Below are 22,705 nucleotides of genomic sequence, written 5' to 3' on the forward strand. Positions count from 1 at the left end.
AGGGCACCTTTAAATCAGATAAACATACACTATGTAATGTGGTTGTGTACATTTCACAAGCTGCTGGCCACATAACTCTGTAACCTTCTACACTGTCCTTTAGATATTATTACAGTTTTTTTTAGGGATTCAAGCTCTATTGTAATCGTTAAAATTCACTAAAATAGTTAAAATTTCCAAGGATCAGCATTTTCCCCTAAAAATGATCTGGCAGATCAAACCGTAAGTCGTAGAGACTTGAAACTTTGAGTGCTGGTAGTACTCACACTGCCTACAGCGTTACCAAAGCTCGCCCCAGTCGGCCTGACGGGGGCGCTACAGCGGTCAAAAGTACAAAATCATACATAACTCCTAAACTGTTAAGCGTAGGCTTAAGTCTTATATGGTTGGAATTCTTGGTTCAAGGCAGGCAAAATGCATGGATTTGATAGTCACTCTTGCGAAATTCTGGAGTCCGATTGTCAATAATTATCAAAAAATTATGTGGACGATTATATGTTATCTACATAATTTGATGTTTACCTCTATCACATCCAATGAGCACCAGTGGCTATATAAAGACACCCCTGTAACATTTTGTTTTTTGAATTATCAAAAAAAAAAAAAATTGGATTTACGATCTCCAAGGGCCGCCAAAACTTTCGAAGTGGGCGGAGCCACTTTTACAAAAATGGCTATAACTCGTGAACGAAATGAGATATTGTCAACAAACTCGGAACACGGGTGTATGGCCTCAATCTTTGGTCATATGAAAAAAATCGCTGTGATTGGCCACTTGTTGGCGCTATAACAGAACTACATTAGTCTGATTGACTTTAAAATTGGCATGCAGCTTCTTTGTCCAAGGTACCATGATTGTTTATGAGGACATTGGCGTATCTCAAATGGCACACTTCATAGCACTTTGGGTCTTGTGGACTTACAATGGCTGCCGCATGCATGTGTCTGTTAAGTAGGGTGTCCCATTCATCATTTTAGGTTTCAGGGTGCTCGTGAGCGCCCACTATGCGCCATCGAAGTGCACTTCAGCTGAGCCCGCAAGTTTGCGAACTACGCAGAGGACATTACCCGGCAGTCAAAGCAGCATTACGCCACGAAAGTGCGGACTCGGAGGAAGACCGTGAGGGTTTAGGGTGCCATTTGGGATCCAGCCATTGGTGTATCTCAAAAAAATTGGCCAGTGAAGTTTGAGCAGCTATCAGACAAGGTTACCGGAGGCTGATCAGAATGAAACACCCTGGGTTTATTTGACTAATGGCCCTAGAGGCCTGTGAGAAATTCTAAAGAAATGTTTTTCAAGTGCATCTAGGATCGTAAATCACAAGATTTTTCGCACATGTTGGTAGATTATTTCAAAAACCAACTTTGTTAGTTTATTTTTAATTTTTATTTTTTATTTTTTTTACAATCACTAGGACACATTTCTCAATACTCTTCACATAGTTCTCCTAACCAACTCTCAACTTGGCACAGCAGTTAATTTCACATTCAAAATGCACTGAAACTTAACTCAAGCCATAACACTAGCAGCGATTATCACTTTGTCACTCAATGTCCTAAAACACTTAACAACAGATAGCATTATACAATGTTTTCTTTTGTAAACAAGAATGACACTCTCTACTGTTTAGAATTCACTGCAGCATATGTTACATGGTCAACGTTTACATTACAGCACAAAATTATTCCTAAGTTTTCCCCTTTTGTATAGATGGTAATGAAACTGACTAACACCTGTGTAGGTGTTCAGGTACATCTAATTGTTTTGATAATATTTCATTTTTTAGTTTCAGAATATATTTCAATATGGAAATACGGCAAATTGCTATTTTGTTCATTGTAGGTTCATAGAGTTTTGTTGGTGTTTGTGTCCGAGTGAGAAAAGAATTCATGTAATTTGAAAGATGTCGTCATCGAATGCATTTTGTGCCAAAGGAATGATAAATCATCCACAGTGCTCGCTGCATTTTGAAATAGTGACCTATGTGTTGAGAAATGGGTCCTAGCAATTGTAAAATTGTTAGCAATGCAAAGGTCATGAGTTTGATTCATAGGCAATGCATGAACTAATAATAAAATGCATACTTCGAATGCAAGGGAAGAAAATTTGGATGCATCTGCCAAATGCATTAATGTAAAAAAGGCTCTTTAAGACTTGCCAGAATCATTGGGGGAGATTTAGCTTAGTGCATTCAAGATTTGAAAGTAATTGTTCCATTATGTGTTCATTCGTTCATTTTCAGCCATATGTTGGTGCATCTAACATTTCTCACTTCATGTCATTTTTCATTTACACTAAAAGCTGGTTTCAAATCATGGAATGATAAATGAGGAGTTTAATACTTTACTGATGACTGTAAATGTATTAGATAATAAAAAAAAAAAAACTCAATGTAAGATTATGTAGTTAAGTAGCCGCTTAAATCTCACTTCTTGCCCCATATAATCATCTCCTGCAATATAGACTGTTTAACCTTAATATCTCAAAGATTATATGGGCAAACTCATTTATTGTAAATTCAAGGTTTGAAATGCTAAAACAACAGATGTAGTGATGAAAATGAAGATCATGATAGTTAATGTGATGATCTTACACCTGTGCTAGAACAGCTGTGTATCAGTGTTATTAACTAAAACTATTACAAATATTTTCAGTAATTGAAATATATATATATATATATATATGATGGAACTGAAATAAGTTGAAGTACTAAAATTACTAATATTAAAAATTAAAAATAAATTAAAGCTAAATAGAAATATAAAAAACTATGACAAAATTACTAAAATAAAAATAAAAAATGGAAATAGAAAAATAAAAGTTAATTCAAAATATTAATACTGTACGGAAGAGGATTAGGGCCAAGCAATAATAAAAAAATAAAACCATCTCGAGATTAAAGTTGTTAAATTTCGAGAAAAATGTCTAGATAAAATGTTGAGAATAAACTCGTTAAATTATGAGAAAAAGTCGTTAAATTATGAGAACAAATTCGTTAAATTACGAATTTGTTCTCATAATTTAACGACTTTTTTCTCGTAATTTAATGACTTCTTTCTCATAATTTAATGAGTTTATTCTCAACATTTTATCTCGACGTTTTTTTCTCGAAATTTAACGACATTTTTCTCATAATTTAACGAATTTGTTCTCGTAATTTAACGAATTTGTTCTCGTAATTTAACGAGTTTATTCTCAACATTTTATCTCGACCTTTTTCTTGAAATTTAATGACTTTATTCTCAACATTTTATCTCGACTTTTTTCTAGAAATTTAACGAAATTTTTCTCATAATTTAACGAATTTGTTCTCGTAATTTAACAACTTTTTTTCATAATTTAATGACTTTATTCTCAACATTTTATCTCGACTTTTTTATCGAAATTTAACGAGTTTTTTCTCGTAATTTAACAAGTTTATTCTCAACATTTTATCTCGACATTTTTCTTGAAATTTAACGACTTTTTTTCTCATAATGTAACGAATTTGTTCTCGTAATTTAACGACTTTATTCTCAACATTTTATCTCGACTTTTTTCTCGAAATTTAACGACATTTTTCTCATAATTTAACGACTTTTTTCTCGTAATTTAATGACTTCTTTCTCATAATTTAATGAGTTTATTCTCAACATTTTATCTCGACGTTTTTTTCTCGAAATGTAACGACATTTTTCTCATAATTTAACGAATTTGTTCTCGTAATTTAACGAGTTTATTCTCAACATTTTATCTCGACATTTTTCTTGAAATTTAACGACTTTTTTTCTCATAATGTAACGAATTTGTTCTCGTAATTTAACGACTTTATTCTCAACATTTTATCTCGACTTTTTTCTCGAAATTTAACGACATTTTTCTCATAATTTAACGACTTTTTTCTCGTAATTTAATGACTTCTTTCTCATAATTTAATGAGTTTATTCTCAACATTTTATCTCGACGTTTTTTTCTCGAAATTTAACGACATTTTTCTCATAATTTAACGAATTTGTTCTCGTAATTTAACGAATTTGTTCTCGTAATTTAACAACTTTTTTTCGTAATTTAATGACTTTATTCTCAACATTTTATCTCGACTTTTTTATCGAAATTTAACAAGTTTTTTCTCGTAATTTAACAAGTTTATTCTCAACGTTTTATCTCGACATTTTTCTTGAAATTTAATGACTTTTTTTCTCATAATGTAACGAATTTGTTCTCGTAATTTAACGACTTTATTCTCAACATTTTATCTCGACTTTTTTCTCGAAATTTAACGACATTTTTCTCATAATTTAACGACTTTTTTCTCGTAATTTAATGACTTCTTTCTCATAATTTAATGAGTTTATTCTCAACATTTTATCTCGACGTTTTTTTTCTCGAAATTTAACGACATTTTTCTCATAATTTAACGAATTTGTTCTCGTAATTTAACGAATTTGTTCTCGTAATTTAACGAGTTTATTCTCAACATTTTATCTCGACCTTTTTCTCGAAATTTAATGACTTTATTCTCAACATTTTATCTCGACTTTTTTCTCGAAATTTAACGAAATTTTTCTCATAATTTAACGAATTTGTTCTCGTAATTTAACAACTTTTTTTCGTAATTTAATGACTTTATTCTCAACATTTTATCTCGACTTTTTTATCGAAATTTAACGAGTTTTTTCTCGTAATTTAACAAGTTTATTCTCAACATTTTATCTCGACATTTTTCTTGAAATTTAACGACTTTTTTTCTCATAATGTAACGAATTTGTTCTCGTAATTTAACGACTTTATTCTCAACATTTTATCTCGACTTTTTTCTCGAAATTTAACGACATTTTTCTCATAATTTAACGAATGTGTTCTCGTAATTTAACAACTTTTTTCTCGTAATTTAATTACTTTATTCTCATAATTTAATGACTTTATTCTCAACATTTTATCTCGACTTTTTTCTCGTAATTTAACGAGTTTTTTCGCGTAATTTAACGAGTTTATTCTCAACATTTTATCTTGACTTTTTTCTCGAAATTTAACGAGTTTTTTCTCATAATTTAACGAATTTATTCTCAACATTTTATCTCGACTTTTTTCTTGAAATGTAACGACTTTTTTATCGAAATTTAACGAGTTTTTTCTCGTAATTTAACAAGTTTATTCTCAACATTTTATCTCGACATTTTTCTTGAAATTTAACAACTTTTTTTCTCATAATGTAACGAATTTGTTCTCGTAATTTAACGACTTTATTCTCAACATTTTATCTCGACTTTTTTCTCGAAATTTAACGACATTTTTCTCATAATTTAACGAATTTGTTCTCGTAATTTAACAACTTTTTTCTCGTAATTTAATGACTTTATTCTCATAATTTATTGACTTTATTCTCAACATTTTATCTCGACTTTTTTCTCGTAATTTAACAATTTTTTTCTCGTAATTTAACGAGTTTATTCTCAACATTTTATCTTGACTTTTTTCTTGAAATTTAACGAGTTTTTTCTCATAATTTAACGAATTTATTCTCAACATTTTATCTCGACTTTTTTCTTGAAATTTAACGACTTTTTTATCGAAATTTAACGACTTTTTTCTCGTAATTTAACAAGTTTATTCTCAACATTTTATCTCGACATTTTTCTTGAAATTTAACGACTTTTTTTCTCATAATGTAACGAATTTGTTCTCGTAATTTAACGACTTTATTCTCAACATTTTACCTCAACTTTTTTCTCGAAATTTAACATTTTTCTCATAATTTAACGAATTTGTTCTCGTAATTTAACAACTTTTTTCTCGTAATTTAATGACTTTATTCTCATAATTTAATGACTTTATTCTCAACATTTTATCTCGACTTTTTTCTCGTAATTTAACGAGTTTTTTCTCGTAATTTAACGAGTTTATTCTCAACATTTTATCTTGACTTTTTTCTTGAAATTTAACAAGTTTTTTCTCATAATTTAACGAATTTATTCTCAACATTTTATCTCGACTTTTTTCTTGAAATTTAACGACTTTTTTATCGAAATTTAACAAGTTTTTTCTCGTAATTTAACGAGTTTATTCTCAACATTTTATCTCGTCTTTTTTCTTGAAATTTAACGAGTTTTTTCTTGAAATTTAACAACTTTAATCTCGAGATAGGTTTATTTTTTTATTATTGCTTGGCCCTAATCCTCTTCCGTAATACTACAACAGTATGTAAATAGTTTTAAAATATGTGAAAACAAACTTCATACATCCAATAAAAATCCAGCTGATTCAAAGCTTTGATACTTTAAACATGCTGTGAAGAGAAAATATCCTGCAGCATTTGAGACACCTGATTTCTGAATCGAATGCAATGATATTCAGACATTTATAAGTGACTTTAGTGTCCAAACACATTTTGGGGTCACGCTACAACTGTTCAATATGACAATATGAACCTCAAACTAGTATTTTTAATTCATAATTGAATCCAGCCAAGCACTCGCTGGCTTTGAGTGGTGTTCTGGACAGGAGCCCTGAGTAAAAGAGGTGAAACATACTGCAGCAGAGTTTAATATCTGTCCTGTTATGTGATCTCTCTCTCTCTGCGCTGAGATCATGTGTGTCTCTCATGGGTGCTGAACAACATCCAGCTGCATGTGTTACTATTAGGAGTGCTGGGAAACCCCATGTGTGCACATAAATCCCGCAGTTATATCAGTATTCCCTTGTCAGTGCTTGTGTGGAATGAATTATTAGTGATTCTTGGTAAGGCAAGTGTCATTATTACTATTGCTCATACTAGAGTATTGATTTTAACAAACCCCAAACCATATAGTGTTTCATCTGGTGGACAACAGTGTTATCATGACACTATACCATAGTTATTCAAAAACAATGACATCTGGAAACATACACTTTAATGCCATGGTATTATTTTAGATAGTGAGATGGATAGATTAACAGAGAGATAGATAGATAGAATGTTAGAACAATAGAACAATCAAGAGATAGAACGATAGATCGATAGATGGATGGATGGATGGATGGATGGATGGATGGATGGATGGATGTCTTGGAATCAGATGTTTCTCAGGCTCTGGTCTGTATGCTGACACACTGAAGGTTTATGAGGTTCAGCCCATCAGGGAGGGTCTAATTTCATGTTGGCTGCTTCACGGCTGGTTTTCAGCCTCTCATCATGTGTTTCAGAGACGTTCAGCTGATGTCAGAGTCAGACGTGCGTCTGGAGATTGATTACAGACTGCAGTGTTTCCGGATGTTCAACAGCTCCTGGAAACACTGAACTTCAGACCCGCCCGAGCCGAGGCCCATCAGACCAGCTGCGCTCCCGACACAAACCCTGACGTGATGGACACTCCAAACACAAGAAGGTGGAGAACTTTATAAGGGCAAATACGTACTAGTGATGCATGAATCAGGAACAAATTCTTTTGAACCATTTATTTGTGCAAGTGAATGTAAATGATTGCAGATGTGTTTTCCACAACACTAACATTTATTTTGACCTGTTGAATACCGTAACTTACGGAAGAGGATTAGGGCCAAGCAATAATAAAACAATAAAACCATCTTGACATTAAAGTTGTTAAATTTCGAGAAAAAACTCGTTAAATTTCGAGAAAAAAGTCGAGATAAAATGTTGAGAATAAACTCGTTAAATTACAAGAAAAAAGTCGTTAAATTACGAGAACAAAGTCGTGAAATTATGAAAAAAAGTCGAGAAAAATGTTGAGAATAAACTCGTTAAATTACGAGAAAAAAGTTGTTAAATTACGAGAACAAATTTGTTAAATTATGAGAAAAATGTCGTTAAATTTCGAGAAAAAAGTCGAGAAAAATGTTGAGAATAAACTCGTTAAATCACAAGAAAAAAGTCACTAAATTACGAGAAAATTTGTTAAATTATGAGAAAAATGGCGTTAAATTTAGAGAAAAAAAGTCGAGAAAAATGTTGAGAATAAACTCGTTAAATAACGAGAAAAAACGTGTTAAATTTCGAGAAAAAAGTCGAGATAAAATGTTGAGAATAAACTCGTTAAATCACAAGAAAAAAGTCGTTAAATTACGAGAAAATTTGTTAAATTATGAGAAAAATGTTGAGAATAAACTCGTTAAATTACGAGAAAAAACGTGTTAAATTTCGAGAAAAAAGTCGAGATAAAATGTTGAGAATAAACTTGTTAAATTACAAGAAAAAAGTTGTTAAATTACGAGAAAAATGTCGTTAAATTTCGAGAAAAATGTTGAGAATAAACTCGTTAAATTACGAGAAAAAACTCGTTAAATTGAGAAAAAAGTCGAGATAAAATGTTAAGAATAAACTCATTAAATTATGAGAAAAAACTCGTTAAATTTCAAGAAAAAAGTCGATAAAATGTTGAGAATAAAGTCGTTAAATTACAAGAAAAAAGTCGTTAAATTATGAGAACAAATTCGTTAAATTATGAGAAAAATGTCGAGAAAAATGTTGAGAATAAAGTTGTTAAATTACAAGAAAAATGTTGAGAAAAAAGTCGTTAAATTACGAGAACAAATTCGTTAAATTTCGAGAAAAAAGTCGAGAAAAATGTTGAGAATAAACAATTTACGAGAAAATTACGAGAAAAAACTACGAGAATTAAATTACGAGAAAAAACTCGTTAAATTGAGAAAAAAGTCGAGATAAAATGTTGAGAATAAAGTCATTAAATTATGAGAATAGTCATTCAATTACGAGAAAAAGTCGTTAAATTATGAGAACAAATTCGTAATTTAATGAATTTGTTCTCGTAGTTGAACAGTTTTTCTCAATTTAATGACTTTATTCTCAATTAAACAACTTTAATCTCGAGATGGTTTTATTTTTTTTATTATTGCTTGGCCCTAATCCTCTTCCGTAGTAACTAAAGTTAGATTTCTCTTTACAGATTTAGACCCTCATACTGTTCCTCAATGAATATAGTTCATTAAAAGAATTAAGTATGGCAAAATGTCATGTGATGAATCATTTCAGAATCAAATGATTCCCGAACCGATTCAGTGCGAGTGAACACTGACGTTTGACACACTGAGATCTTCACCATAATGAAAGATGACGACACTGGCTGGTTTATTAGTGTGGTTGAAGAAGTTGTCAGTTATAACATTTGCTGGCATTCAACACTTTACAACCAATAGTTTATATCGTCCAAACGCTCGTACGGTCTTCACAATGATTTCAACTTAATTAAACATTAAAGCCTGTTCAATAGATTTATACACAATACAAAACATGGGCATGTAACAAAACACAATCTGATTATCCATATTCCTCTTCTAAGGGGAACAGAGCCACATTTTTGTGTTTTAAAAAATAAAACTCAATAAATTTACAATTGCAGAGCCATTTTCCTACATGTACCTATCAGGACAGCCATCATGAATTAACCAAAAGACAGAAATAGCGTTCTGAAAGGCATCTCAGATTTGTCAGCTGAAGGGTGAAATCGGGTTGGCAGAAGGAGCCCCAGGTAACATCCTGGCACAGAAAAGAGACGCGTACCGTTTACAGAAAAAAGGGGAACTACTGCACTTCCCGTCACCGTTATCTTCCTCACATAAATCACGTTTGTAGTTTCATAGACCCGAAAATCAGGCGTAAGAAATCTCAAAGTGGACACACAAAACACATCCTCACTTGTCAAGAGCATGTCCAGGTCACACTTCAGCACCAAATTAAATGGAAATAAGAAATAAATAAGATATGATATTGTGCATAAAGACAAATTTAGATCAAATTTATTTATGATCGCGTTGTGACATTATTTTCACACTTTTTCCCTAAAGAACCATATTGCAAAAAGAAAACAATGTATTTAAAATGTAAATATTTATGTTTGATGTACTGAATTTAACATTATGATGTGATTGAAAAAATGATGTGCTTTACAGTAATAATGAATTTTTTTTTTTTTTTGGATTATGGTATCGAGAACTGGTAGAAATGTCAAATCGTAATAGTCCTAAAACATTTCATTTTGATGAAAAATTATATTTTGCATTAGAAAAAGAACAAAGCAATGCCTTTTTTTTTTTTTTTTTTTGGCATTACGTAATGAGAATTTAGTGCTATAATTCATGAAAATAATGTCACAATTGACAAAAAAACAGGCTTCATTGTCCTTTATGTTAAATACGTGATTAAACATGACCTGGATATTTCAGTCATTTCACCTTTGAAATCATTGGAAATTGACACACAACACATGAACAGACTTGATTATCCATATCCAGCAAAAGGCATTACGATCGATCCGTTATTCCACAAGGGTACAGAACAGGTTACACACAGATATTTCGTTTTCTTATATGATCGTGACTGACATGAGAACATGTAACAGTTTGATTTGGTGCTATTCCTATGCAGTAATGTTGATATCTTGTGCTATTCTTACTGATGATCAACAAATATTTGACGGGGGTTAGTGACGTTTAGTCACCATCAACCTACAGACCACCACACACAGCCGTTCACACAAGCTCAAAAGCACACACACGAGTAAAAAAAACATGACCATCAGTGCGTTTCAAACAACAGAGTATATGCAAAGTAAGTAAAAATAAAGACATGAATCATTTAGAGCCATAATTCTCATCAAAAACAGCCTCCATCAGTCCATAACTTTGTTCTGTCAGTTTAACAGGATGAAAATTTGACGTCCATTAAAGCGTCCCCGTCTCAAGACGTCCCATGAAAAGTGGTGCAAATAAAGCCTGTAGTGGTTGCTGATGAATCACGCACAACTGTAATCGTTCGTTCTGCATTTGTTCTCCCTTGGCTTCAAGGAAGACGAGTTCAAAGTAGAATTGTCCTATATTTACACGAAAGCTTTAATTCCCTTCACGTTCCCAGAGAGAGACCTTCCCGTGTCAGGATTTCTGTGCAGGTTCCGTTAAATGAATTTAAAACATTTCGTCTTGTCGTGCGGCAATCGCGTCTTGAAGAGTACCGAGTCCACTCTGAACTGAGTGTATAACAGCGGCATGTATCCGTAGACTTTTACGAAGAAGTTGATGCACTTGTGACGCTCGTGGAAGTGCGAATCGTCATGCGACAGAGCCTGCGGACATCCGGGACAGCGGAAGGTCCAACGTGACGTCACCTGATGGGGGAACGCCAGGAAGAATTAAACAAATAATAACTTCAATCTTAGTCAGTTCCTCACACAGAATGTAGTGCATAAGTTGCATGCTTTTGTTCTTTAAAGGGGTCATGAACTGCATTGTTTTATAACGTTTAGGGTGCACTTATAACGTTAGTATGCGTTTTTGTCATAATTTAGAAATAGCAATTTTCCAACCCTGATTTTAGCCCTGATTTGAACTCTGTTTTAAGGGGTGTGTATGTGATTGGCTGACGTCTTTGCACATGAAATAGTTTTTTTTACTATTACAGCTCTCAAGGTTAAAGATATAGTTCACCCTAAAATGAAAATTACCCCATGATTTACTCACCCTCAAGCCATCCTAGGTGTACATGACTATCTTCTTTCAGACGAACACAGAGATATATTAAAAATATCCTTAGTCCTCCAAGGTTTATAAAGGTTGTGAATGGTAGACCAAATTCTTAAGACAGAAAAAATGCATCCATCCATTTAAAAAAAAAAAATGAATCCATACGACTCCCAAGGGTTAATAAAGACTTTTTGAAGCAAAGGGATGTGTTTTTGTAAGAAAAATATCCATATTTAAAACTTTATAAAGTCAAATAACTAACTTCCGGTGAAAGACCGCACACATACTGTGCACGTCAATTTGGGCAGAAGAGCAACCTTTGACCTGATGCTATGACGCACGCGGAGACGCAGAGGATAGAGCAAAACAAAACACTGTTCACGAATAAGAAGTTTAAAATGAGAAATTTTAAAGAGAAATGTCAGAGGATTTTGATATAAGAGAAGAGGAGCTTGAGTTTGTTTGAACCATGAGAGGCGTCTAAGATTAAGATACTCCTACATCCTGCGTCATACATCGCGTCAGAGGATTACTCATTTGCCGCAAGTCGACTTGCGCATTCTGCGTGCGGTCTTACGCCGTAAGCTAGTTGTCTGAATATATAAAGTTTTAAATATGGATATTTGTCTTACAAAAACACATCCCTTCGCTTCAAAAGGTGCTTATTAACCCTCAGGAGTCGTATGGATCCATTTTTTTTTAATGGATGGATAAAAAAAAAAAATAGAATACTGTCATGTTTGCGGACTAAATACATCAATACGAGAGGCAACACGAAACGAAAAGAAATGTGAAATAAAACGCCATGTTTTAATGAAAAGTGGCGGAAATAACGGATGATGGGCACAGAATGCTAACAAATCTCTGAGACATTTACAATCACACACACCCACCACAGGTATAGTTTGCAAACTCAAAATACATCAGTGATATACCTCAGTTTAAATAGATTTTTGTGTGTGGTGGTGGTGTGGGTTTCAGGGATGTTTAGATGACTATAAAAGAGTTAACGTTCACTTTTCTTAAAAATATTTAGCTATCAGATCTGTTTAAATGCTTCAGTTTGTTTTCACTATATAATATATTAAAACAAATGGAAGCATTTAAACTGATATAATACTGTATATCAGTTTAAATGTTATATTATATTTTATTATATTATAATGTAAGCCTAATAAAAAAATGATCTCACAAGGGGATTGTTTAGGACTCCTTGCCACGAAAAATCTTAACCTCCTGGTGTATAAAATCTGGGAAATTCATTCAAGCAATAAACATGTAATGTTGATGGTTTAACACTGTCTGTTGCTAATAATTGACTGTACAAAAACACATTATGGTTGTTCCAAACCAACATTGTAACTGCTCATATTATATTATTATAAAGAATTGAACTGTCCTGCAGGAGGACAGAAATTATTTTTTAATAGAATTTCTCGGTAAAGACTGGTACAGTCAATACAGCAATGTGAAAATCTCAGGTAACCTAAAATGTGCTTAATTTAGTGACTGAACTGCTTGTTTTCAAACATATTATTTAATAAATCACTAAGTTACATCAAGGGTCAAATAAAATAGAAACGGCACATTAAAGTTAAATGTTACAGTTGCATGATAAAACCATTTTTTTGTGTGTGTGTGTTTACGTTCATTGTACAGGTCTGATATAAAGTATGTTTTTGCTCAGGTGGCCAAAATGTGCGCTCAACAGAGAAAAGTTTTGCTCAGCGAGAAAATAAATTAGAGGGAACATTGTTTACAACCTTTATAAACTTTGAAGGACTAAGGATATTTTTAAATATATTTCAGATTGTGTTCGTCTGAATGAAGATAGTCATATACACCTAGGATGGCTTGAGAGTGAGTAAATCATGGGATAATCTTCACTTTTTGGGTGAACTATCCCTTTAACTAATCGTGAAAATTGCTGCTTTACAGTTAGATCTATGGCATTATATTTAGATTGTGGCATGAAAGGTTGCAGTGATGAACATTGTAGCCGATCACAGACGTGTTGTTGAGCGCATGAAAGCAGTGATCTCGTCATTGCAACTCAATTTCTGCACACTAATGAATGCTTTCATCATAACTAAAAGTGCAAACACGATGTAACTAAGAGATTCGTTGAATAAAACAGGAGTTTTGGTGAGAGTCCAGAACTCACTGATAAACTCATGCTGTTTGATTGACAGCTCCAGCGATTGTAAAGGGAGCGTTCTTTGATCACTTTCTATATACAATTTAATCACTGTTTAAATAACAGATTATTTTCATCCAACTAAGAGAATCAACGTGAAAATGACGTTTAGTCACTGGTTTGATTTACTGACACACAGACAAAGATCATCTGACTGCACATGAATCATTACACATCAGATCAGGCATTAGAATGAACACAGTTACTGACATGTTGTTGCATTACTGTTGAGTCCATATCGAAAAAGTCTGTTTGCAAAGCCAGCACCGAAATGCAATTGATTTACCAAAAGAATCCACAGTGAAATGTACCGAATACAAATAAATAAAGCTCAACTGAGACATTCACATTGTTGAAAATAAATAACCATATTCCTAGCATTAGGATCCTTTGAAAGGTCATGTTATTTTTAGTCCTGTATCGTCATCTCACTAACACGCTAATGTTGCAATGATGAAGTAGGCGTTGATTTCTTCTGCGGAGGCAGGGTTTCACCTATCTGGACGAGTCGTTCAATGGGTCTGGTGTCAATAAAAGCTTTAATTGGACTAACAAGGAAGTATTCAGTTCTTAAACTTACAGGATATTCTTATAGTACTATGACCTCCTACATATCAAAAGCTCAAGGAAAAGTTGATTTCATGACCCCTTTAAAGCTTTGTTTGTATGGAAAAGAGCAGCTTGTGGGAATAACATAGGTTTGAAACAACATGAGGACGAGCCACTGACTTCAAATTTTGAGTGGATTATTCCTTGAATTAATCCCTCCATATAAAGATGACAGACTTATTAACTTCATAAAACAATATCATCTCTTTCATTCATGTAGCCTGTTTTCCCATTGCAATCTGGTTGGCTTTTCCGTGACAACAAAACAAATGTAATTGATTTGTCTAATCCGCAGGGACGGCATCAGCCGAGAGCGAGAGGTGTGTGTACCGATGAAATCCTCTAACTAATAATGCCAGAGAAAATCCATCAAATTTCATTACACTGTTAATACACAGGCCATCCCGATGCTTCAGTCAATAGACTTCAGAACGTCAAAGGATTTTGGAATAATCTCACTGTAATCAATTCTATTGTAACACACATACATAAAACAGGAAGAAGTGTGTTCAGTCTCAACTCTGGACATTGCTTAGATATTTAGCATTTTTACAGTATACAATAACGACAAAAATGCCAGAGAATAACAGGAATCTTAAATGTCCAGGTCATATTTCACTCCAAAAAAATCTTTATATTGCTGAAAATCTTCTTCATCAGTACTCTATTTTATATTTCTTTATTTTGATTTGGGGGTGAAATATGAGTACGGTATGTTCTGGACAGATGTGTGTTCTTGATAATAAAGAGATTTATCAATGCCAACACATTAAAATTTGAGCCAGATGAACATGTAACTTAGTTTTGTTGTCCTAACTGGAACTGAAAGTGCTGCACAATGGCAACTTAAGAGCCAATAAGGCCATATTCAATGTTCTAAACATAGTTATGTGGAGAAATGATTTGGGCCAATGAGATTTAAATGTGGGCAGAGCTACCCAGAGTGACAGAAACAGAAACCAAGTGGCAAACAGAATGTATGTTTGATTAACATTATTCACTTTATCGTGTTGTACACAAAAATGGCACGATTGAGCACTAAACTAAAGTGACAAAAGCCACAAAAGTGTGCGCTTCAAGTTACAGCCCACTGACCTTGATGGGGGGTTTGCGAGTGATATGCGACACGAGGAAGTTCATGGCGATATCCTCACAGTTGATGTACTCATCCACCATGTCACGTATGGCTTGAGGCATGACGTAAGAATAGAGGTACGCATAATACTGAGGAGAGGAAGAAATGATGACTTTTAATAAAAAAAATGAACACAAGAAAGTACCATGATGTTGTACAGCATTGCTCATAAATGAAACATGTTGTTCAGTTTGCTTATCCATCTGGAAAATGAAGCACTGCATTTGGTTGCACAACAGCGTACTTAGAAGCCACATTGATTTTCGACCAACTAAACCATTTTCTGCTCAGATTATCTGATGTTTCTTAGGTAAAACTAGATAAGCTCTGTGTCTATTTTTGGCATAATCAGGCTCTGGAAGTGTCAAAGCGGTCAAAGCTTCACCTTATGGAAGAAGGCCGCACCCGTCAGCACCATGGAGAGCTCGCAGGAGTAGTTGGAATTGTAGAGCCAAGATTGGTGATTTACATCCCATGCATGAAACCTTCCCGGGAACCCCACAATCCGGTCTCTGGCCTCCCGCCACACCCTGGCAGTGGAGAAAGAGATGGGAATGATCCAAACCAGAGTGAGAGTGGTTATTATAATATTCACTGAATAGCATTTGTTAAGCAATGTTTGAATGCCTCAAAACAAACAGATATATTACACCAACTCGACCAAATCTTCTATTATCTGCTCATATGACCAATGCCTAAACATGCAAACAAGCATGGAGATACACAGGAGGAGTTTTCTTCAACTGTCATGGACTTTATCAGATCAGATGCTTTACATTCCTTAAACTAACAACTGAATCTGCAGCTGTGGGCTTAAGCTCTCTGAATGCAGGAACACACTACAACAGTGTGAAATCTGTTTTGACAAATACCTTTAAAATTGGCATATAGATGTTAATGTGCATTTGAAAACACAATTTTCAAATCTTTGGATCACACTAAAAATGGTATTCTTAAAACGCACAGACTGAGGTGAAAAAAACAGATCAGCTCACGTCTCTCCAATAGAAACATTTTTCTTTCCTTGCTTCATAAACCTGAATTGCAGTTGCAGCCCAAAGCTGTGACATCATGGGGAATTGTTTTTTTTACATGTTCCACATTCCACTTATACTTTCTAATAGAATAAAGGATAAATAAAATGAACTTCACAATAAAACAGCAATGGGAACTATCTTATAAAAGCAACAATGCCCCTAAATATATCTTTTAAAAAGGGGAAAAATATTTTAAAAAATTGCATTTTCAGGGTGTAATGTTACCAATCAATAATTACAAAACAACTAAAAGAGTAACTATTAAACATTATGGCAGGGCGATGTCGCAAAAAATAAAAAGTATAATACTCAATATTTTCAGCTTTTTGACTATATTCAATATATTCTTTAATATTGGTGTATTTGCTTTGAAATGGCCAAAAGATGGATAAAATTGTGGATAAAAACAGCCAATTCTGAGCATTTTGTATTATCGCCCACTCCTATTAAACATACTAAGCTATGATCTTACTACCACTAAAATCTCACCTGAACCCAAACATAATTTCATCATGTCGAAGATGGGCATCATCATCAATAGACAAAATAGCCTCAGTCTCGACTGCATCCCAGGGAATGAACCGATTGTTTAAGCTGTTTTTTTCTGTGCGTACCACCTGCAGAGAAAAAGCCCATCTGTTGAGTCAACATGCCATATTGTGAATGACTGCTGAGGTAGAACATGGCATTATTATGAGATTTTACTGGGCCAGCCACATACATAACCTTATGAACATTACCTTATGAAATATCCCAACAAATGCCAATCAAAATAACTGAATTGTTCTGGAAACCATTTTTGATGAATAAACCAAAAGCTTTGTGTGTTTAAAATTAAAATAGTTCCTAGTTTGCAACCTTGTATCCATAATTAAAGCTCAATTTCAAAGTTCCTAACTACTTCTCAAAGACATGAAGACAGTAAGAAACTTGGGGTACTTTGGCATTCTATTTGGGATTTCATTTCAAAGTATAACCTTACTGTGGGGGCTTAATACAGCACTGTTTCCTTTAATATCACCAGAACTAATTTGGCTTGCTGCCCTAGAGACATGAAAGCTATGCTTCAAAGACAGCAGAGAGAGCAGACCAAATCTACAGCAGACTGCAATGCTTGTGAGGTTCTATCACATTTAAGCCTTTGAGAATTCCAACTAATAACAGGCTTAACAAGATTTTTTTTTTTACTGAGTGGTGCCTGCCTGTGCAAAACTTGCCACCATGATGCAAGGGTGCTATGCATGTCTAGGGTGTTCTGGAATCTTACTAGGGTGTTTTAGATGGTTACTTACTGGCCCAGTAATAGGAAATGACTATAAGAAATATGTAAAAAAAAAAAAAAAAAATACTGTATGCTTACCACAATAGGTAGACCAATGTCTGGCCAAAGCAGATCATCAGAAGGTGGTTTGGGGGAATTCCACACTACCACCACTTTGTTGAGATAAGGCAGACCATTTAGTCTTTCCAGCGAGTTCATAAGAACCTCCTCCCGTTCATAAGTAAGCATGACCACAGTGAACTGCTCCCGTGGTACGTTACCTCCAAGAGCGGCCTGAAACTCTTTACCAGATCCCCCAGAACCACCACCGATAGGGCGGAAACCAGTCCCTGACCCCAGAAACTTGGCCTCTGAAGGAAGTACAGGGTCCAAGGGAGTATGTGGGAATAGATGGAAAGGGCCAGGTGCACGATTCCAAGTGCGGTAGACATCAGCAACTGTGTAGGTGAAGTTACGCAAGAAGCGTGGCGAAGCATAAGGGGGCTCTACTTCAACAGGCCCTAGATCAAGGTCGCCATTGTCAGCCATGTTAGCATCGGTTCCTGCCAACTTTCCAGCTTTGTGGGGAATCTCCTGAGCAGGCTCCTCACGTATGGGTGCTGCTGGTATCTGGATGCTGGTTCGTACACTAGCCAGGATGGTGCTGAAGATGCTCTCTGAGGTGGAGAAGTATGTCTCCCAAAGAAAGCGACCCTGTCGTCGCATGGCAAGAAGATCGTTGTCTGAGATGCTACGCAACAGAAAGTGCAGCTCCGTAATGCGTGGCTTGGGTACCATAATGACTGCCTCACTCCAGCGTATGAGGTGATGGTAGGGCAACTTTGAGTGGTCGCCAAGCACCACCGGTATTGCCCCAACTTCCAAAGCCTCAAAAAGTCTCATGCTACAGCCAGCAGAAGCCACCAACTGGCCATCACCTGGAGATATCACCAGGGCAAATGTAGAAACCTTCAGTACCTCTAAACGATCCTCGCGCTCACCACACAGTGCCCACTCTGTTGGTAAACTTGGCTTGGGCTGATTCTTGCAAGTGAACTCCACAAGAACCTGGTCTAGGTGACTGTCCTGTACAGCTTTAAGTGTGCCAATAATACGATCATCATAGTCAGCTGGTGGATCCCCTTCCATTTCCTCCTCAAAGGACTGTGGCGGGGCTTCAAGCAAGCTGCTCCTCAAAGACTCAACCTTTTCTCCCTGAAAGGTGAAGAGGTACTTCCTCTTAACAGGGACTTGCGGAGGGACCTCTAGGAAGTTGGGCTCAGACAGAGCGTGGACTAGAGGAGACACCACCATGTCGAAACCTTCTCTATATTGGCGTTCAAAAAAGGTAGACTGTGCCACTGCTGCTCGTCCTGTGCTCACATTGTACAGGAAGTTCTGAGTCAGAGACTTTCTAGAAAGATGGACAAGGAGGTGGTTGTGGCCATCCAGCCTCCAGTACGGCAAAGCCTTGAGCTGCTTTTCAAGGTCTAAAGGTGAAGCAGGGGGAGAGGAAGGTGATTCTTGTATTTCCCCAACAAGCACTATGTACAGACAGGCAATGTTTGGATTATTGGTCACATATACACTGCTTTTGACAGATGATGCAAAGGCTTGTTTGACAAGAGGGTCCAACTTCTCACCCCAAGGATATGATCCTGTGTCATAAACATAGACAGGGAAACCAGATGTAAGTGGACATCTAGCGTAATCAAAACAAGAATGCAAACGACAGCTTTGGGCCGACTTCGGAGGAGGGTATCCAGGATCATCCTTGTCTGGTAAAAGTCTAACTGGCAACGACAGTTTTGGCTGGTTTTGTGCCATAAGTTCCTTGTAAGAGTGCTCTGTCTGGCTGATGACATTTTTGAGTTGTAGCAAGTCTTGTTTGGCACTGTCGATACTACGTTTACAAGCCTCGATCCGTAGGTTAAGTCGGGCTATCTCGCCATTGAGCTCTTGACGCTTTGCCTCAAGCTGAAGTAGCTCCTCGCTGACAGATTCCCGTATACGACACAGGTCTTGCACGTGCTTTGCTTCACACAGCTCTCCTCCAGGTCTTGGCCCAAAAATGCGCTTATCTGGTCCTCCTGCTTCATCGATTGTGGTGAGGTAGTAATGTGCAATGAGAGGGAAGAAGACCAGGATGAAGAAGAGCATGAAACTAAGCCAGGTGAGCCGTACTCGCCGCAGTACCCATGGCTGGCCATTGTTCCCGATGATGCCTCCACTTCGCTGCATCGTGCAACTATCACTCTCCTCTGAACCAGATACGTGAATGCAGCTGCCGAAGAGATTCAGCTGCCATAATGCAACTTCATCTGTACTGTACACTTTTGAGTTTCCAGAGTTTGTAACTTTTGAGTCCTTGTTTTAATTGGGACTTCTAATAAAAGGAAATTTCATCTTTCTCGTGACAAAATGATATCGTCCATAAACAACACGGTCTTGCGTGTGGTATGATGTATGTTGAAACTGAAACTATCCAAGAGAAGAAGGAGAGTCCCAGACAGCAGTAAAACCTGAGTGTCCTTGATGGAGATCAGCAATGGAGGCATGGCTGATCTTCATTTTTCTTTGTGGCATCATACTCCGGTCACTCTTCCATAGTTGGGACTCATGAATTGGCCACAGTGTGCCATGAACTTTTGGAGACACTGTATGCCATCCAACTGCATTCAATCTGTAAAACAGAGAGTAAGTATCAGATTTTTGCACATAGAACAACATGTATCAGATCATTTTAGAAAACAACTACAAGTCTTAGTAGACTTTCCTTGGTCATTTTATATGATCAGTGCTAAAGACAGGAAATCTGAATGACTTGCTTTGATCTGAAATGAATGACAGATTCCATATTTCATTATTCTGATAACACCTCAAGTCTAAGGTCCGAAACCAACTGTACGCAAGAACAATGAGTGCAGACACTAATTACGTATTTCAAAATGAACTGTTAGAGTTCTCTGTATCACCTCTTGTATAGTCTGACACTGTAATTCAAGTATGCATGTGAAATATCTACTATAGGACAGTACGATTGCAATGTGCTGGTGAATCATTTATGCCTACATTTGTTTCTGGCCTAAGAGATTCTCTTTCTAATTAATGATTACAGTATGCAATTGGCAGGAGATGTTTTTGCACAAAAAAAGTTCACACCCATTTGTTAGATTCGAAACCAACTGGCAGCACTCAAAATGACCTCACAAGCTTGTCCTATTCACTGAACACATTATCTGGTATGCTGACAGCTAGCTCCAAGCATTAGCAGCTGTTCTAAAACAAACCCACAGAGCAAACACTCCATAAGGCATGTGTACAGGAAAAAAAAAACATGTGAATTGCCTCAAGTGACCGTCTCTGCTAGATTTGCTCATGTAACCGTCAGTAAAAACCATGCAAGATTTCAGAGAGCTTCATTATCTCTGGATGAGTGGACGTGCGGGATGATTTTCCCTTTAATGGAACAGATTTTGACATGGCCACTGATCCTGCAGCAGGGAAGAGATGCACAATCACGCACTTCTGTCAAACCACTGCCTGGCTCATACACTTTATTAATCACCCAAAACTCACACACAGAAAACAAAACACAAATGTATAGGCTAGTGTCTATTAAGATAAGCCTATATTAGGACAATACAAGGACATGAAAAACATTACCATCTAAAATGGCATTGAGGAGCTAATGTAACATCAGGAAAGCAGAAAAACAGCAAGGAATTTGAACGTACTATCTATACAAAAATTACACAATATCAGTGCCCGTCAAAGCATGGTACATTGAAAACGGTATGGTTCATAAGTATGCTGGCCATCTACATACTGAAAAAAGAAAAAAAAAAAACTACGCACTTCCCATTACCAGCATAGGACATACTTTTCGCATGTACTTTTTACGTTTGTAGTAGCATACAAATTGGGATTCACCCCAAGTTTGATCTCAAATGCTACAGATTACCAGACCGTGTGATAAGAAAGAGCACCCTGCTCTCCTCAGATTAATTACTCTAAATCTCCAGAGAAACGTTAAAGTGATGAGAGACAGACGCTGATGCTAAGGGACAAATTGGGGCTGATAAAACACTTACCCGCTGAACACCTGAAGTGGATAATCATTCTTTGTGACCTTTCCCTGATTAAACTCCATTATTTCTCCTCCTTTCACTGCTGTATGGGTTGTTATTTGTGATTGTTCACCAGACTCAGAGAATAATAGCATATGATTGTCAAATTGATGTACGAAAAAAAAAAAAAGAGCATATAAATTCTATAACATAAAAGGATAATCTCTGTGTTTATGTTATGCAATAGGCAAAACAGTGTTTTGTTCCATTACCAATTTAAACCATTTCACCTCAAGAGTTCAGAATCAGTCTGCTCGATTACATAGAGGATGCTTTCATTAGCATCAAATTAAACATTATCCTAAAGAATTCATATTTATATCATTTTATTTAGCAAGGAGGCATTAAATGTTTTCTGAAGTCTTTGCAATCACAAGAATATATTATTACATTTTAAAATATATTTAAAATATATTTACTTGTCTTTTTTGAGAATTCAATTCAACGTTTGAAATCATGCTTCCTTGTGCTGTTTGTAAGCTATTGCAACACAATTACACAAATTCATTGAGTGAGCAAACATTTAGGTGAAGATAATTGTAATGGTAACTGATCAATGTTTATATGTGAAATTGCCTAAATATGCATAAATTAAAATCTTTTCATCATATAAAGTGTTCGTGTCTCTTCAGAAGACTTAAACTAAACTACTCGATTGATACGGATTACTGTTACAATGTGTCATGTACTTTTTGAAGCTTGAAAATATTAATTGACTAGCCTATATTTTCAATGGATGGAAAAAAAATAATCATGTGATAATATTAAAAATATCTATATGGCAGTTTTTCCCTGAGGTATTGAAAATGGTACTTTCAATACTTATCAAGATATCGTATCCAAGTTAAAAATTCCAGTATCGTCACAACACTAAAGTGTAGAATATG

The 22,705-nt window shown here is 35.4% G+C and overlaps 1 protein-coding gene across 1 annotated transcript in view; it reads right to left on the reverse strand.

Annotated features, from left to right (window-relative positions):
* Positions 1–9,038: 9,038 nt before the first annotated feature.
* extl3 (exostosin-like glycosyltransferase 3) overlaps positions 9,039–22,705 on the reverse strand; it is a 34,419-nt gene continuing 20,752 nt past the window's right edge. The window contains exons 2-6 of the mRNA XM_048208050.1: positions 17,788–20,371; positions 16,917–17,044; positions 15,776–15,920; positions 15,351–15,479; positions 9,039–11,094 (exon numbers count right to left, since the gene is read on the reverse strand). Coding sequence (XP_048064007.1) covers positions 10,885–11,094; positions 15,351–15,479; positions 15,776–15,920; positions 16,917–17,044; positions 17,788–19,929 — 2,754 coding nt within the window. The 5' untranslated portion in view covers positions 19,930–20,371 and the 3' untranslated portion in view covers positions 9,039–10,884. The remainder of the gene's footprint in view (positions 11,095–15,350; positions 15,480–15,775; positions 15,921–16,916; positions 17,045–17,787; positions 20,372–22,705) is intronic.

This window comes from Megalobrama amblycephala, linkage group LG11 (genome assembly GCF_018812025.1).
Source record: "Megalobrama amblycephala isolate DHTTF-2021 linkage group LG11, ASM1881202v1, whole genome shotgun sequence".
In the NCBI taxonomy this organism is placed as follows: domain Eukaryota; kingdom Metazoa; phylum Chordata; class Actinopteri; order Cypriniformes; family Xenocyprididae; genus Megalobrama; species Megalobrama amblycephala.